The sequence below is a fragment of the Chanodichthys erythropterus genome, chromosome 14, assembly GCF_024489055.1.
Source record: "Chanodichthys erythropterus isolate Z2021 chromosome 14, ASM2448905v1, whole genome shotgun sequence".
Lineage (NCBI taxonomy): Eukaryota > Metazoa > Chordata > Actinopteri > Cypriniformes > Xenocyprididae > Chanodichthys > Chanodichthys erythropterus.
Window position 1 is genome coordinate 6,038,513 of NC_090234.1, and position 17,628 is coordinate 6,056,140.

The window sequence follows — 17,628 nt, forward strand, 5'->3', positions numbered from 1 at the left end:
TCTTGAGATGATGATGATGATGATGAAGTTATATTCTCAGACAAAGTCTGAAATGTGTCTTGCATTTACAGCAGGTTCACTTACAATTACAAAAAGAGCATTAACACACAGACAAGACCTTACAATACATTTAAAAAAAAAAAGATGATCAAGCTGTTCAACCGGTCTGCCCAAGGAGATGAGGCAGCTTTCCGTTTGGGGCGACTCAATTCAATTCAAATCCAGGATGAGATCGCTGCCCACAAGCTGCCACATGAACTTGATGGTCTGATGGACTTGGACCTTCATGTCAAGGATCGGATCCTGCGTCGATGTCAGCGTCACTCATGGAGATTGGAGGAGAGCCTCTCCCATCAGACTGGCTTATCTTCATTTCAGCCTCCTCTTCCTGACCCTGAGCCCATTCAGTTAGGCCATCTTCATCTCACGCCCCAGGAGAGACATTGCCTTACCCAAGGCCTGTGCTTGAATACTTTGCCATGAAGTGTTCTTTAAAAGCCAATGCCCATCAGTAGACTGGAGGATCCTGGTGGGCGCTTCTCCCTGTGAAAATTCTTCATCGTTTTGCACCCTGTTACCTGTTACAGTCCAGTGTGAGGACTCTTCTAACTCCTGCTCGACTCTGGTGGATTGTGGGGCCGAGGGACATTTCTTGGACTTTTTCACAGCAGCGTAGTGAGCATCCTGGCCATTTTACTTTTTTTTTTTTCCTTAAACATTTTTAATTTGTATATTTCTTAGCTGCTTTAGTGTTAGGGTTATTATTAGCGATAAATAATTGATACTTGCAGGTTGTTACCACTTATTTAGGAATGGAGGTAAGAATGAAGCACTCATTTGATGACCATTAATTTGAAATCTGGTGGTCCTCTAATGGCTATTGCATTTAGTGTATAGTCTGTTTTCTGAATGTGTCGTGACAGCAGTGTGCGACTGTATCTGTCTGTTCTGTTTCCCACAGTCTCTGTGTGGTTGGTCAACTCCTGCTGGTGGCCTAGATACCCCTAACCTCTGACCTTTGCACAGGTGGCTGCCTCACCGTTTAAAACCAGTTATCTGACCCTGCTCACACTGAGGTCCTGACCTTTGACCCGACAGGCACCTGCTTTGGGTCTGCAGTGATGAAGTCTCTCTGATCACAACATATAGTCATCGATCTACGGCAGTAGTACATGTCAGAGAAATCCACACATCTATGCCAAATATAAGTGTGTACAGTGAGCTAAACTCACACCATCTCACATTTGTACCAGAGGAAATAGTGATGACATGTTCAGCTCAATTACACCTGGAGTCACGCTCCCAGAATCCTCTCTGCTCATGCATGTGCACTTCAGTACATTCAGCCTGCCTAGTAATAAGTCACACATTAAAATTAGAAAAACTGATATTTCTCTTTCAAAAATGTTTTGTGTCAACCCTGTTACATTCAAAGTGTTTTGAGATTTAAAATGTTTAATAAAGGCATTATCAGCAGCTTTTCAAACATTTCCTTCATCGCTAAAAGCACAATGCAAAGTGTAATTCAAAATATGGATAAAACACCTTTATATTAACACTGTACATTGAGCCCAATTATTTTTACATAACAGACTGATAATGTTGAACTTGATGAGGCCAATATAAGTGTAAACATAATGAAATGCCCTACTTGACAACTAATTGAACCAAAACATTCAAAAAACATTTCATGAAATGATGTCAGAATAATAAATCACTGCATGAAGGGTGAAATATCACAATAATGGGGTAATTGCATTAAATCATTTAAAAATAAAAATTAATCCGAACTGGCTGATATTCTGCTGAAAAACAAAAATGTGTCCAATAAACTTACTGTTTTATGTTAACTGTTTTTTAAACAACTGAATTCAACTTGTCAACCACTGTTAGTAAATTCAGTGTCTTGTTAATTATGGCAGTAGTAAATCATAAACACAGAAACGTCACTGTTTGCTGACAATGAGCCTTCTGCTTATGACTGCGGCTGTCAGCTATTCAAATGATTTATTGCAGAACATATCCGTGAATTGAATTCCTCTGGCCAAAGCAAGTGTGGTGTGTTTGTTTGTGAATCCAGACAGACCACTGCAAGTAATAAAGCCCAAAAGATGACATGTTTGTGGTTGGATTTAATTATCTGCTTCGAACTTCAACAAAGCAGGCTGAAATGAGCACATGCACAAAGGTGAAGTGTGTGAATTCATGAGCTCTTTCCACAGTAAAACATGCATTCTCATTCACACTGCCTGTCGAGCAAATCAGAAACAGAGCTGACCTTTGACCTGATGCATGTGTGTGTGTGCAGTTAGTGTTGTAGACAGGACCACCTAAACTGAGACCAAGTCGAGACCAGACTAGCACTCCTCAAATTTATCTTAAAGATTCATATACTGTCTGAGAAATGTCTTATATTTAATCAATACACTACATAGGGCTGTTTCCAATAAAATCACTAACAAAAACAAATCTTTGTGTTGCAGAGATGGCACAGAAGTTTCATCTGAATTGGTGTAAGTACACTTGCATAATTGCATAATACTTGTATTTGCAATCATGCTCATATTTGTGAAAACAGCTCTCTTTCTCTTGTGATATTGCTTAAGTATATGCTCTGTTATAGTCTAATATAAAAAACAAGATCTCATACTAGTACTTTTTTGCAATCAAATGTTGAATTTGTGGGCATTTGATTTTTTTTCTGCATTGATATCGAACCAGACACAACAGTAACAACATAAATCACATTAGAAATAAGTTACTGATTGCATTTTAAACAGTAAGTTTTACATCCAGTCACATTTATGATGTTAACATATAAGTCACACAATGCACTGGCTATTTAGTGATATCTTAGCAGTTGTGGTCTTGACCAGTCTTGAGATAATGCAGTATACTGAGATCGGGACAAGACCAAGACTTTCTAAAAATGGTCTCTAGACCGGTCTGGAGGACTACATGAGCAGCACATCAACACTACAAAAGACAACTAACACACGTTTAATGAGAGTTAACTTGTCAATTCTTGTCAATCAGCGCTCTCTAGTGTTAATGAAGCGGGCCTCAGTGGTGTTGTCCTGTTCTCATCTGCTTGTGTCTGTAATCCCCATTAATTCATGTGATGATAATAATAATTATTATTATTATTATTATTATATTTATATATGTTATTGATATTTTTATTTAATATTACAATTTAATATTTATATTTAATGTATAATTATTATTATCATTATTATTATATCCATTATGATATCAATTTTGTACTATTTTATAAAAACAACAAAAATATTTGTATTTATTGTATAATCATTTATTAAATAATAAGTACATGTTTATAATAATAATAATAATAATAATTTATTTACATAAAACAAAAATATTTTATTAAATGCATAATAATTTTGTATTGTATTATTATTAGTATTAAATTTATATAATACAACTAAGAAATGTTATTAAATTAATGTAATATTAATAATAATAATAATAATAATTAATAATTTATTTAATTAATATTACATAAATTTAATTTATATTTAATGTATAACAAATTAATAATAATAATAATGATAATAATAATATTATATCCATAATAATATCTATTTTATATTATTTTATAACAAAAATATTTATTTATTGTATAATTATTTATGAAATAATAATAATAATAATTACATTTATATAACAATAAAAATAATAATCTTATTTGATTTACATAAAACAACAAAATATATTTTTATTAAATGTATACTAATTTTGTATTATATTATTATTATTAAATTTATATAATAATGCTACTAATAACTGTTATTATTAAATTCATTATTTTTAAATAATATTAATAGAAATCATTTTATTTAAATTATATTACATTTTTTATATTTATATTTATTGTATACTACTACTAATAATAATAATTATTATTATTAATTATTACTATTTATTTAAATTAATAATATCAATTTTATACTATTTTTTATAAAAATATATTTTTATTTATAACAAAAATAATATTTTATTTAGTGTAATAATAATTATGTATTATTATAATTATTATTATTATATTACATTTATTTTTAATATTAATAATATAAAGTTCATACCTTTTATAACAAGTAATGATTTTTACTTAATGTATATTTATTATTATTATCTTTATTATTGATATAATATATGATATAATATGATATGATATAATATGATATGATATAATATAATATGATATGATATATGATATAATATATGATATAATATATGATATGATATGATATGTAATATAATATAATATAATATAATATAATATAATATAATATAATATAATATAATATAATATAATATAATATAATATAATATAATATAATATAATATAATATAATATAATATAATAATGTTATTCTACTGTGAACTGAACCGTGTTCAAAGAAACTTCGGTGACTTCAGGGATTTCTGATGGTAACACTAGAATATTTCCATGGATATGACTAAAACTGTTTCTCAATCTGTGACAGAGTGATTCAACTAATATATCATGATCTGTGCCGACTGTCACGTTTTGTCATCTTGTCATGGCTGTCCAGCAGATCCTTCATAATGAAGAAGCCTGTGCCGTTCAAGTCCGCTCGTTTCCGCTTCAGAGGCCTGCAGCCCGTTAGAGATGTTCACCGGACTCCTGGAACTCATCCCGTCCGTGATCAGTCGTGTGGTGAGGAGAACGAGGCCTCCTGTCAGTCACCACACACCTGCTGTTCTCCTACACCGTTCATTTAACCGCACGCTTTCAAAAGCAACCGTCAGACAGGCATCCGAGAGGAAAACAACCCCGCTGGACAAATGTGTGATGAGTCTGAGCAGACTTTAGTGTCAGATACTGTAGAGGAGGGCAGAGATCAGCGTGAACACATCAAGAGCTTGTGTTGTTCACACACAGCAGACCGTCTCCCTTGCTGTTTGAAAGCTGTATTCATGTTTAGTTTGAGAGATGTTTTGTGAGGAATGATGGATCTTCTTGTGTTATACACACACAGATCAGGAATAACATTATGAGCACTGACAGGTGAAGTGAATAACACTGATGATCTCTTCATCACGGCACCTGTTAGTGGGTGAATATATAAGGCAGCAAGTCAACATTTTATCCTCAAAGCTGATGTGTTAGAAGCAGGAAAAATGGGCACGCATAAGGATTTGAGCGCGTTTGACAAAGACCAAATTGTGATGGTAGACGACCGGGTCAGAGCATCTCCAAAACGCAGCGCCAATGCATGTCGAACAAGCTTGAGTTGTCACTAAAGAACGGTCCAAACATTTTGACGAATGCCTTCTTGTAGCAGTAATACATCCATTTATCAATCAGTTTTCAAATTGGTGAAAATGAAAATCTAGTTTGCAGGAATTCAGAAGTCATGAGGAGCGATAAATGGCGAACAGCTGTGTGAGATCAGCACTGGTTCACACTTGCTTCACACACTCTGGAACTGAGAAGAATGGATTAACTAGAGCGCGAAGCAGATCTTCTGCATTAACCTTTATAGATCGAGGCAGAGTGTGTGTGAGGGAGAGTCATATTTTCGCCAGATAACTGTCCATGGAGAGTTAGTGATCACTGGTTGTTCAGGCTTTGAGCAGTAATGTGGGACCACACACAGACTGACACAGTTAAATCGATTAAACGCACACAGCTCGTAACTGGGATTACAGCAGTCAGTGTTCCTGAGATACGGAGGAACCAGTGATGCTGAACATCACCCTCTAAATCTCCACACACACATGCACTTGTTTTTCTGTTTTTATGCTGAGCTAATCTTTTCTATCCCCTAACACCCCAAACCTCACACAAACCATGCATTTTTAAATTAAAAAGTCATTATTTAGTACGCTTTTTCTTCATGGAGACCATTGGCTGTTCTCCACAATACTGGTGATTGAAGAGAAGCATTATGCTTCAATAAAAGTGAAATGTGTCTTGGTGACAGAAGCTTCCACAGTACAGACAGAATGACAGTGACAAGACACAGATAATAAAACTAGAATAAAAAAGAATAAGTGATTAAAAAAATATTAAAAAAAATACACAATAGATACAGTGGCATGAAAAAGTATGTGAACCACTTGCAGAATCTGTGAAAATGTGAATAATTTTAACAAAATAAGGGAGATAATAAAAAATGCATGTTATTTTTTGTTTAGTACTGTCCTGAGTAAGATATTTTACATAAAAGATGTTTGCATTTAGTTCACAAGACAAAACAATAACTGAATTTATTAAAATAACCCCATTCAAAAGTATGTGAAGCATTGATTCTCAATACTGTGTGTGGTTCCCTGATGATCCACGACTGTTTTTGTGTTTTGTGATGGTTGTTCATGAGTCTCTTGTTTGTCCTGAGCAGTTAAACTGAGCTCTGTTCTTCAGAAAAATCCTCCAGCTCCTGCAGATTCATCAGTTTAAGCATTTTTTGCATATTTGAACCCTTTCCAGCAGTGACTGAATGATTTTGAGATTCATCTTTTCACACTGAGGACAACTGAGGGACTCAAACTCAACTATTAAAAAAGGTTCAAACATTCACTGATGCTCCAGAAGGAAACACGATGCATTAAAAGAATGTAGGAGAAAACTTTAGAATTCAAATATCAAGGTAAATTGTACTTAATTTTTCATGCAAATCTTCTGTTGGTTCTGAAGGGCAGTACTAAATGAAAAACAATGATATTTAAACAAATTAAGAAAAATTGTGACATTTTCATCCTGTTCAAAAGTTTTCACCCCCCGACTCTTAATGCATCGTGTTTCCTTCTGGAGCATCAGTGAACGTTTGAACCTTTTTTAATAGTTGAGTTTGAGTCCCTCAATTGTCCTCAGTATGAAAACACCGATCTCAAAATCATTCAGTCACTGCTGGAAAGGGTTCAAATATGCAAAAATGCTTGAAAACGGATGAATCTGCAGGAGCTGGAGGATTTTTCTGAAGAACAGAGCTCAATTTAACTGCTCAGAACAAACAAGAGACTCATGAACAACCATCACAAAACACAAAAACAGTCATAGATGATCCAGCTATCCACACACAGTATTGGGAATCAATGGTTCACATACTTATGAATGGGGTTATTTTAATAAATTCAGCGATTGTGAACTAAATGCAAACATCTTTTATGTAAAATATCTTACTCAGGACAGTACTAAATAAAAAATAACATGCATTTTGTATGATCTCACTTATTTTGTTAAAATTTTGCACATTTTCACAGATTCTGAAAGTTACTTTTTCTTGAAACTGTATGTTATACACAAATGCAGGGAAAGAGGTATGGTGTGCTAAATAAATATAAGTACATATAGTGTTGTTTATTGCACATGTTTATTACCCTGTGGGGGCATTTAGCTGTTCATGAGGTAGATGGCCTGAGGAATAAAAAAACGTTCTTGTGTCAGGCCGTTCTGGGGTGAATTTCCATAGCAAGTTAACAACGTTACTAACATAGTTCAACGATTTGGTGTTTCCTGAAACTATAGCTCAAACGAACGTTTCGGGAAACCATCATGACTAGTTATTTGAGTTTTTCAATGATACATCGTACTATGGTAGTGAAGCAGCGCGTTACGTCACTGTACAGGAAACGCACCCCAGGATCATGAGTACAGCTCTTGGAAAGTGATGAGGGGTGTACTGCAGTCCGGACTATCCGCTGTAATCTTCTAAGGTCTGATTTGGTAGCTGAGCTGAACCAGACAGTTATAGAAGTGCAGAGGACAGATTCAATGACTGCAGAGCAGAAGTGTTTCAGCAGCTCCTTGAACTTCCTCAGCTGATGAAGGAAGTACAGCCTCTGCTGGGCCTTTTTGACATTGGACTCAATGTGATTGTTCCACTTCAGGTCCTGTGAGATGGTGGTGCTTATGAACCTGAATGACTCCCCTGCTGCCACAGTGCTGTCCATGATGCTGAGTGGGGGGAGCGCTGGGAGTTTTCCTAAAATCCACAATCATCTCTACAGTTTTGAGCGTGTTCAGCTCCAGGTTATTATGACGGCACCAGAGAGCCAGCTGTTTAACCTCCAGATTCGTCACTGCCCTGGATGGGGCAAGGAGCTTGACAGAAGGTCTTTTGCGGTGCAGTCATTGGTGTAGAGGGAGAAGAGCAGTGGGGAGAGGACACATGACCACAGACATTAAAGCTGTAGTCATTTAGTCCCGTGATTTGGGGTTTCTTTGGGATGGGGATGATGGTGGAGCATTTGAAGCAGGAAGGGACCTTGCACAGCTCCAGTGATCTGTTGAAGATCTGTGTGAAGATAGATGACAGCTGGTCAGCACAGGATTTCAGACAGGCACACCTTCTGGGCCTGGTGCTTTCCTTGATCGTAAGTGCAGGAGGGAGGGAGAGGAGGTTGCTGGAAGCATTAATGAGTGCATGGAGAGAAGGTGAGACCGGGTTTTTCAAAACCGCGACACAGTTGATTCGACACAGTTCTGGGGGGTGCTGTCTGTTTGTGAGGTCTTTCAGTCATTTCCACACTGATGCAGGGTCGTTGGCTAAAAATTGGTTCCTCTTAGCCACTCTGATCTCCTTCGTCAGTGTGTTTTTGGCCTGTTTATACAAGACTCTGTCCAAATTCCTGTAGGCATCTTCTTTGGCTTGACCAAGCTGTCTGAGTTTTGCATATATCCCCGTAGGGATGCACATATCCTCATCTTTCCCCCATCTTTCACAGTCCTTGTTATAGGTTTACAGGAGAGATTTGCCTCATTAAAGTCCCTGAGAATGATTAAAAGAGTTGTTGCTCTGTGTCTGTGATCTGATCAGCCGCTGTTGCAGCGCTGCGTTCACACACACTTGTGCAGGAATGTAATCACTCACGAGAATCAACGAGGAAAACTCCTGCGGCGAGTAGAAAGGCTTACAGTTGATGAAGAGCACTTCTAGATCGGCGCAGCACATCTTCTTCAACACGGTTACATCTGTACACCATCTTTCGTTGATGTAGAAGCATGTCCCGCCGCCACAAGATTTCCCAGTCCATTCCTTTAATTACAGCGTATCAGAACTGTTATGAGGTTTATAGGCTGCCTACTATTTTAAATTAATTAATTCTTATAATATAATATAATATAATAAAACCATAATATTTGATAAATCAGGTGCTGTTTTATTATGAGCTTGATCTACCTTGAATAAAGTTCATTATACCATGGTCTGTCTGAATACTTGATTCTGATTGGCTGGAAGGTGTAAAATAAATCTGTTTAATGCACAGGCAGTTCCAGGTCAGTTTAATCACCGTTCAATATTAATGCACTGCTTTCACTGAAGCACACAGACGCACCTTACTCTTGTGTATGTCTAACGTCTGAAATATAGATGTATATTGTTGTATACATCTGATGCATTGACTGCATTATTATATACATTGTTTGTTTCTACCAGCTGAATGAATTAAATGACTTTGTGCATGCTACAGATCCTACAGATAGAGTTTAAGTGGCGATTAAACCTTACTTTACACCCATAGCAAGAGACGTTAAAGGTCAAAAACAGGCACTGACTGTTGAAGAAATGCCTCAGAAAGCAGAAGAAAAACAGTGCAAATGCACATTATAATATTAAACACAAATTAATTTCAAAGAAAGTCTCTTTTAATAATGCAGATTACAAACATGTAACTTCAACTTCAAAAAACAGTAAATGTGGTTAAATACAAACCATGGATCAAGTAATCGCCAAAGCATGAGAAAACACCCCAACATACCCAGTTTCCGACGGTCACCAATGAACTGTGCAATTACTATACAATTATTTCAGTTGTGAATGTTCATTGTAACACTTAATATACGTTGTATCCCACTTACTACTTAATATTTCATAAAATATCATTGCAAATAAAAAGAGGTAAGAATACAAAAAAAAAAAAAACTCCCTTAATCCAAAATCAGTGCACAGATGGTGGTCTGCCTGTTCTAGACTTTTTACTTTGAGCTCCAATCTATCTCTTATTTTAAGGCTTAATTAATAATCAATGGAACGTCATTGAAAATCATTTTATTTTTATTCTGAAACAGCCGTTTATATCGGACCTGGAAGTGATTTCTGTATGCAAGGAAGCATCTTTCAGTCAAAACTGGGCTCTAGCAGGGAATGATCTGGTTATTACGAGGAATGCATCACATTAAAATATTCAAGTTGTAATTAAAGCAGTAATAAACACCTTGTTGAACACTAATTCCCTTCACAACTAAATATGGTGATGTCTTCCCTGTATTTTGTATACATACAGTTTGATGCAGTGAGTTGTGCTCTGACGCCCACTAGTGCTGGATCTGAGACATCACAGGAGCAGATGGGAAGCCCTGTCATAATACTCCATATTGCTCTTTTGAGATCTGATGGTGTTGTTTTGTCCAGATGACTCTCCTCCACCCGTCACAGAGGATGGAGGAGACAACAACAGTAGGAAGGTCATATTCTGTGTGAATAACTGTGTTTTGTCTCTCTGCATGTAATGTGTCTAAATATTCAGTCAATATATTGTAAATTTCACACACACACACCAGGCCTCACCTGCAGTCTTTAAGAGAGGACAGTCATGCAGTTTGACCAATCAGAGTCAGTTTGGCACTTCACTGCAGCCAGTAGCGTTTCAGCGCCGGCGCAGCGGTGTGTATGAGACATCATATATTACTGTTACACACACGTGGAGAACCTGAGCGTCCGAGGAAGCAAACGGGCATGAATAATCCTAACACTGTCCGTCCTCAAACACAGAGAGCGGCTCCTCCTCAGTGACGGATCGCTCTGTCTGGTCGACGCCTCGCTCCCGTTTCCTGGTTTTCCTGTGTGTGCAGAGGATTCTCCCTTAATCCTGATGGCTCTTTTCCTGACTGACTATGTACTCGTACTGCAGGAAATAAAGAAACACAAATCAACACACTGTTTCAAAATCAGTAGTTACAAGTAATGTGAAATATGTATTGATTTAATAAGTAAGGTAATGCATTACTTTATAAACTTTAGGCCATGTTGTTGACTGCATTACTGTGTTAAATACTTGCAAAAAAAAAAATCATTAAAAAAACAAAAAAAAAAACACCTGCCAGGCCTGAAGAGATCGAGCCTTAGCCTGTAGTAACACAATAGTATAACAAATTACTTTTAAAAGTAACTTTCCCCAACACTGTACATTTCAAAAGTTTGGGGTCGGTAAGATTTTTTAATGTTTTGAAAGAAGTCTCACCAGCCTTGATGAAAAGTACAGAAATATTGTGAATTATTACAGTTTAAATTAAAACAGTAAAATGTAATTAGGGGTCAACCCCTGGAGGATGTGCAAGCCCTAGAAACAAAATATTTTTTTCCTCCGATTCCACGGCTCATGATGATTCAAATGTATTTTGAATTTACCGAAAAACCTTTTTCAAACTCCTCCAAGAGCATTTGTCAAATTTGCAATAAATCTGGTATGTAGCATCTACTCACACTCCAGGCAGTTATTAAAAGATTTTTGATCGGCCAATCCGTTTTCGTATAGTGTGTCAACGAATTTGACGACAAGCACGCATGGATTCAATGTTGTGTCTTCCCAATTATTTAGTGTATTGACACCAAACTTGGTATATGTCATTACAGGCATGACTTGGGGGTGCATGGACAGTATTATCACAGCACCACCTACTGGTGCAGAGTTTTTTTGCTTGTAACTTTTGAATGCCTTGTCCTAAAATCAGGAGGATGGTCTCCTTAGATTCCTCGAGGCATGCAGAGTTGAACGATAATCATTTCTTTGAATGTATTGTTACGAAACTCAGTATGATTCATCGAGGCCATGCTCTGAGAGGACTTGTAAAGTTTTAGCTCAGCGCCCCCAAGTGGTTAAGAGATATAATGACATTTATGAAAATGCTTATAACATGAAAAATTCAACATATGGTCATTTAACGTGCATCATTAGATTTGTTGGCTTATGCCGAGTCCTACAATACCAAATTTGTAAAAAAACTGTCTGCCACATTGATTTTTTTTTCAAAACCTACTTTTTGGTCCGATTTGTGAAAATGGGTCCGATTTGTCCAAAATTTGGTATGTAACATCTACAGACACTCATGACAAAAAGTTAATAAAAGATGTTTGATAAACCCAACCGTTGGCATATGCAACAATTAATCGTGATTAATCGTTTGCAAAATAAAAGTATGTTTACGTAAAATATGTGTGTTCTGTGTATAATAACTATGTATATATAAATACAGACACATACATGTATATATTTAAGAAAAATTTTAGATTTATATATAAAATATATTTATATGTAATATAAAATATATATATATAAATATATATTTATACATGCATGTGTGTGTATTTATATACATAATTATTATACACAGAACACACATATATTACGTAAACACTTTTATTTAGCATCCCTACCCCAAAATGGATATGCGGCTGTATCTTGCAAAAGTTTCGTGTATTAACTTGGTATGACATCACAGGCATGACTTGAGGGTGCTTGCAGACTTTCGTCATAGCGCCACCTACTGCTCAGAAGTTATAAACCATGTTATTATGATACAAGTGCTTTAACTGATGAAATTTAAACAGTTTTTTCCTAACCTCATGAACGCAGATGTCCACAAATATTTCCTTCTCTGCCCTTATTCGGCTTGACCCTGTAATTGCTGCTTGCATCTAAAAATTATTCCTGTGATCAAAGCTGAAGTGTCACATGATCCTTCAGAAATCATTCTAATATGTTGATTTGATGCTCAAGAAACATTTATGATTATTATCAATGTTGAAAATGGTCATTCTGCTTTATATTTTTTTTATATATCTTTGTATTTTGATGAATAGAAAGCTTTTACTTTTTTACTTTTGTAACATTATTATGTGCCTTTAATGTCACTTTTGATCAAATGTCTCTTTCTGACCCAAACTTTTGAACGGTAGTGTCAAATCTTGATGCAGCTCCCTACATAGACAGCATACACCATTCAGTTCACTATGGTTTGTTGCAGAGCTTAAGTGTTTGATAACGTGCGAGAGTTTACCAGAGCGAGCTGTCGTCCGATGTTCCCCACGGTTATCACTCCCGCGAAGAAGATACACGGCAGCCAGGACCGAATGTACAGGAAGTCAGGGGAGGTGTATCTGCACACATTCAAAACATCCACACAAAACAAGCTTGTAATGATGCTCACAGTGTAAGCAGTAGATCTTCAATTGCTCTGTGTGTTAATGCTGCACACTTACTCAAAATAAAATCAAAATCACAACACCGTTGTACAGGATTACAAAGGCTGCAACTTGATGATAATCTAGTTCTGACGAATGATAAAACCATTCATGCATGCTCTCAAAACAAACAAAATGTTATGGTCTGTTGGTGTGGATGTTAATATAGTTATGATCAGGCCTTAACACTACTTGAGTCAGTTTGGTGACTATATCATGCAGCCCTATAGGGTGAATATGACTGAAACTCACTGAAAGACTCCGTTGTAAACCAGTAGCTGAGTGGCGAGTGTGGCTAGTGTTGCGATGATGACACCAAGCCCAAACCCACTGCGTGAGCGATCAAATGACCACCACAGGCCGACCGACAGGGCAGCCAGCGTCAATGACAGCTGCACATTATTCGCGAAGTCCACCTTCTGTCGGCATCAGTGTTAAAGATAACAGTTGGCAGATTCGAAGACATAAACACATCAGTTAAGCAAAAACCCCTTCTGATTTGTTTAAAGCTCGACAGAATGACTGTTACAGAAGGTCAAGAATGAGAAGAAATGGGATGTTGTGGGAGAAGGATACAGCACTGGCGTGGTTTATGCCCACAAAGACGGCCACACAGCGCATGACATTAGACCACTCCCTCTTGAGCTTATGGGGCTCCCCGAGACGCCGGTCCATACAGGGGTACAGCAAACCTATCAGCGCTGAACAAACAAGAGTGAGAGTCAATCACACTGCTTATGCAATGCTGGAGTGACAAAACAGACCACACACACACACACACACACACACACACACACACACACACACACACACACACACACACACACACACACACACACACACACACACACTGGAAAGCTACGGTCATGACAGCAGTGTTTATGTGCGTGAGAATCCTGCTCAGGGCTGTACGGAACCTCTGAAGGGACATGGTGATGGAAAAAAATATATTTCAATGCTCGCAAAACTTGTGCGTTCCCCTGAGAAACACTGTTTGCTGGCAAACCTTTCGTGAAAGAACACAAAAAGCACTGACATATAATTTTTCCTCCCATCTCACATTTTTTTCCCATCACTTTGTCCCTTTAGGGGCTCCATCGGGTTGCCAGGTGTGCGGTTTAAACTGTTGCACAGTTAAATTCTACCAGTGATAAAACTGTGCTAGATGTTAAAGAGGACATATCATGAAAATCTGACTTTTTCCATGTTTAAGGGCTATAATCGGGTCCCTGGTGCATCTACCAACCCAGAAAACATGAAAAAGGACAACCCAGTGACTTTGTTTTGGCAAGCCTTTCTCTGCAAGCCTTTGGCTGCATGAGATTCTCCAGCTTTGTTGTTGTTGAGCAACTGAAGCAGGAGCTGGTAAAGCTCCACCCTCTTCTGGAAAGGGGGCTGGGAGCAGCAGCTCATTTGCATTTAAAGGGACACACACAAAAACAGCGGGCAAATTTGGCAAGCTATAATAAATGATCTGTGGGGTATTTTGAGCTGAAACTTCACAGACACATTCTGGAGACACCAGAGACTTATATTACAGCTTGTGAAAGGGGCATTATAGATCCCCTTTAAGTTTTGTGAAGAATGTTTGAGCTGCGTTTGTGATCACTATGATGTGACTGATGTAACAGTGACTATAAAATATGTATTTTATGTATGTGAATGGCATATTTTGAGTTTTAATATTTGGGATATGATCATTAGGCTAGTTATGTTATGCAGATCTGGCAACACTGATCCTGCTATAGTTCTGCATGACAAAGAATACCGATTGCTTTTGAAGGAAGTTTCTTCTGCTCACTATGTCTGCATTTATTTGATCAAAAATACAGTAAAAACAGAAAAATTGTTAAATATTATTTCAATTTAAATTAGCTGTTTTCTATGTAAATGTGTGTTAAAATGTAATTTATTTCTGTGATCAAAGCTGAATTTTCAGCATCATTACTCCAGTCTTCAGTCCAGTCTTCATATGATGATTTGATGATCAAGAAACATTTCTGATTATTATCAATGTTGAAAACAGTTGTGTTTCTGATGAAACTGTGATTCTTTAAAGAATAAAAAGTTCAAACGAACTATTTTTATTTGAAATAGAAATCTTATGTATATTCTAAAATAAATCTTTTGTCTTTTTCTAGAAAACAGAATCCTGGCATTATCAGGTCAAGTTAATACATTTACACTTATACAGAAATTGAAATTCTTGTGCACAGCCAGTGCTGTTGCTGTGGACAGATGTAGTTCAGAAGATATCAGTGAGTGTCGTGTGTTTGCGTACCTGCGGCCGTCCCACAGCAGGGAGGAACCCACCAGGCAGACGAGAAGATGCTGCTGATGACGTCAGGAGGGAAGAGCGTGACGTTACGCTGCACCTGCAGCAGGTTCAGCACCAGCGCTAGAAACACGCCCACCATGAAGAGCATGGCAGCGCGGATCAGCAAGTTCATCGTCCGATTGGTGATCATGCTGATGTAGGGCCCGCGGGGCATCGGAGCACCGCCGTTCAGTGCCGAAATCTCCGCCATGGCCGCTGTGACTGAAGGATGATGCTGCCGGCGGACATCACATGCCTGTCAAAGAGAAGGTGATAATAATGATGATGATCCAGGATGATGGTTTCCACAAAGATATCAAGCAGCACAACTGATAATAATCAGAAATGTTCCAAATCAGCATATTGGAATGATCTCTGAATAGGGTTGCAAAATTCAGGGAATTTTCAAAGCTGGAGACTTTCAATGGGAATTAACGGGAATTAAATGAGAATAAACGGGGAATATGCAAAATTGCAGGTTAGCCTATAACAGGGTACTTAAATGTAGTTGAAAATATCATCTTGCAGCATAACTTTGGTTAAAACAACCAGATTTCATGCAATTTCAGTTGAATTTTTACCCTGACATTCACACAGCACACTACTGACTGCAGGGCTATTGAGGACACACCCCCTGCATGCACTGAGCATTGCCCCAGTCCATAACATGCACATTTGATCAAAAATACAGAAAACAACAGTAATATTGTGAAACATTACTACAATTTAAAATAATGTTTTTTCTATTTTGATATACATTCAAATATAATTTATTCCTGTGATCAAAGTTGAATTTTCAGCATCATTACTCCAGTCTTCAGTGTCACATGATCCTTCAGAAATAGGGTTGCAAAGGGGTGGAAAGTTTCCGGTAAATTCATCTAATCCAAGATGTCCATGTCTTTCTTTCTTCAGTCGAAAAGAAATTAATGTTTTTGATGAAAACATTCCAGGATTATTCTCCTTATAGTGGACTTCAATGGACTCATGATGATTGAAGGTCAAAATTACAGTTTCAGTGCAGCTTCAAAGAGCTTTAAACAATACCAGACGAGGAATAAGGGTCTTATCAAGAATGCTAAGTGTATTACTGCCCTCCAGAGATTAAAGTTTGAACTAATTGTCATATACTTGCACTAGCATATTGTATATGACAATTTAGTTCAAACTTTGACCTGTGGAGGGCAGTAATACACTTAGCAGTGTCTACACTGCTGCAATTCTAATAGAGAGGATGAAGAGAGCTAGTTCAAGATGAACATTCATGGTCAAAAATTTCTTTAGAAAATGAGTGATGGTTTCTCTAGATAAGACTCTTATTCCTCGTCTGGGATCATTTAAAGCCCTTTGAAGCTGCACTGAAACTGTAATTTTGACCTTCAACTGTTTGGAGGCCATTTAAGTTCATTATATGGAGAAAAATCCTGGAACGTTTTCATCAAAAACCTTATTTTTTTTCAACTGAAGAAAGAAAGACATGGACATCTTGGATGACATTGGGGTGAGTAAATTATCAGGAAAACTTCATTTGAAAGTGAACTAATCCTTTAATATCTGCAACCAGAGTACTGTAAATCACTTTAGAAATTAAAGGTCACTGCAGGTCATGTAAACAAAACTAGCTAATATCTCTGATCAAGGGCCACATCAGCAGCAGCAGGCCTTCAGCTCTCACCTCGACTACAATACAAACAGACCCTCATAACAGTCTACCTGCTTATTATTCATTAATAAACGACATAATGAAAGTATTAGCAGGTTGAAGAAGACGAATTCTGAAGAACATCATCATAATATTGTAGCTAAACTCGCATTTTCTGACCCAGTGAGGGGCAAAAATCGATCATATCCAAAATGTGCTAACTTATTAACTGAATTATAACATATATCTAATAAAACACCACAAACGACTCACCGCTGTGCAGTTTTAAGGAATCTTTTCTCTTTCTCTGAACTGAGATATTAAAGTCCTAAGCGAAGGAAGACCGTGGATAATGCTGAACTTCCGCCCTGCTGATGGCGCGGCTCCCTCCGCAGCCAATCAGAGGGCGCGCTGGTGACGTAATGAAGAAGAGC

General features: G+C 37.2%; 1 protein-coding gene across 2 annotated transcripts; it reads right to left on the bottom strand.

Annotated features, from left to right (window-relative positions):
- Positions 1-9,815: 9,815 nt before the first annotated feature.
- On the bottom strand, positions 9,816-17,604 carry insig2 (insulin induced gene 2). Of its 2 annotated transcripts, none has more exons than XM_067410701.1 (6): positions 17,468-17,602; positions 15,517-15,808; positions 13,812-13,936; positions 13,488-13,654; positions 13,052-13,151; positions 9,816-10,899 (listed from the first exon to the last, which is right to left on the bottom strand). In XM_067410701.1, exons 2-6 carry the CDS (start codon positions 15,761-15,763, stop codon positions 10,858-10,860), a joined length of 681 nt encoding a protein of 226 aa, XP_067266802.1. In that variant the 5' UTR covers positions 15,764-15,808; positions 17,468-17,602; the 3' UTR covers positions 9,816-10,857. The 2 variants fall into 2 exon arrangements, with proteins under 2 accessions (XP_067266802.1, XP_067266801.1); XM_067410700.1 differs by lacking the exon at positions 9,816-10,899 and adding an exon at positions 10,987-11,121 and having other exon boundaries at positions 17,468-17,604.
- Between the last annotated feature and the right edge of the window lie 24 nt (positions 17,605-17,628).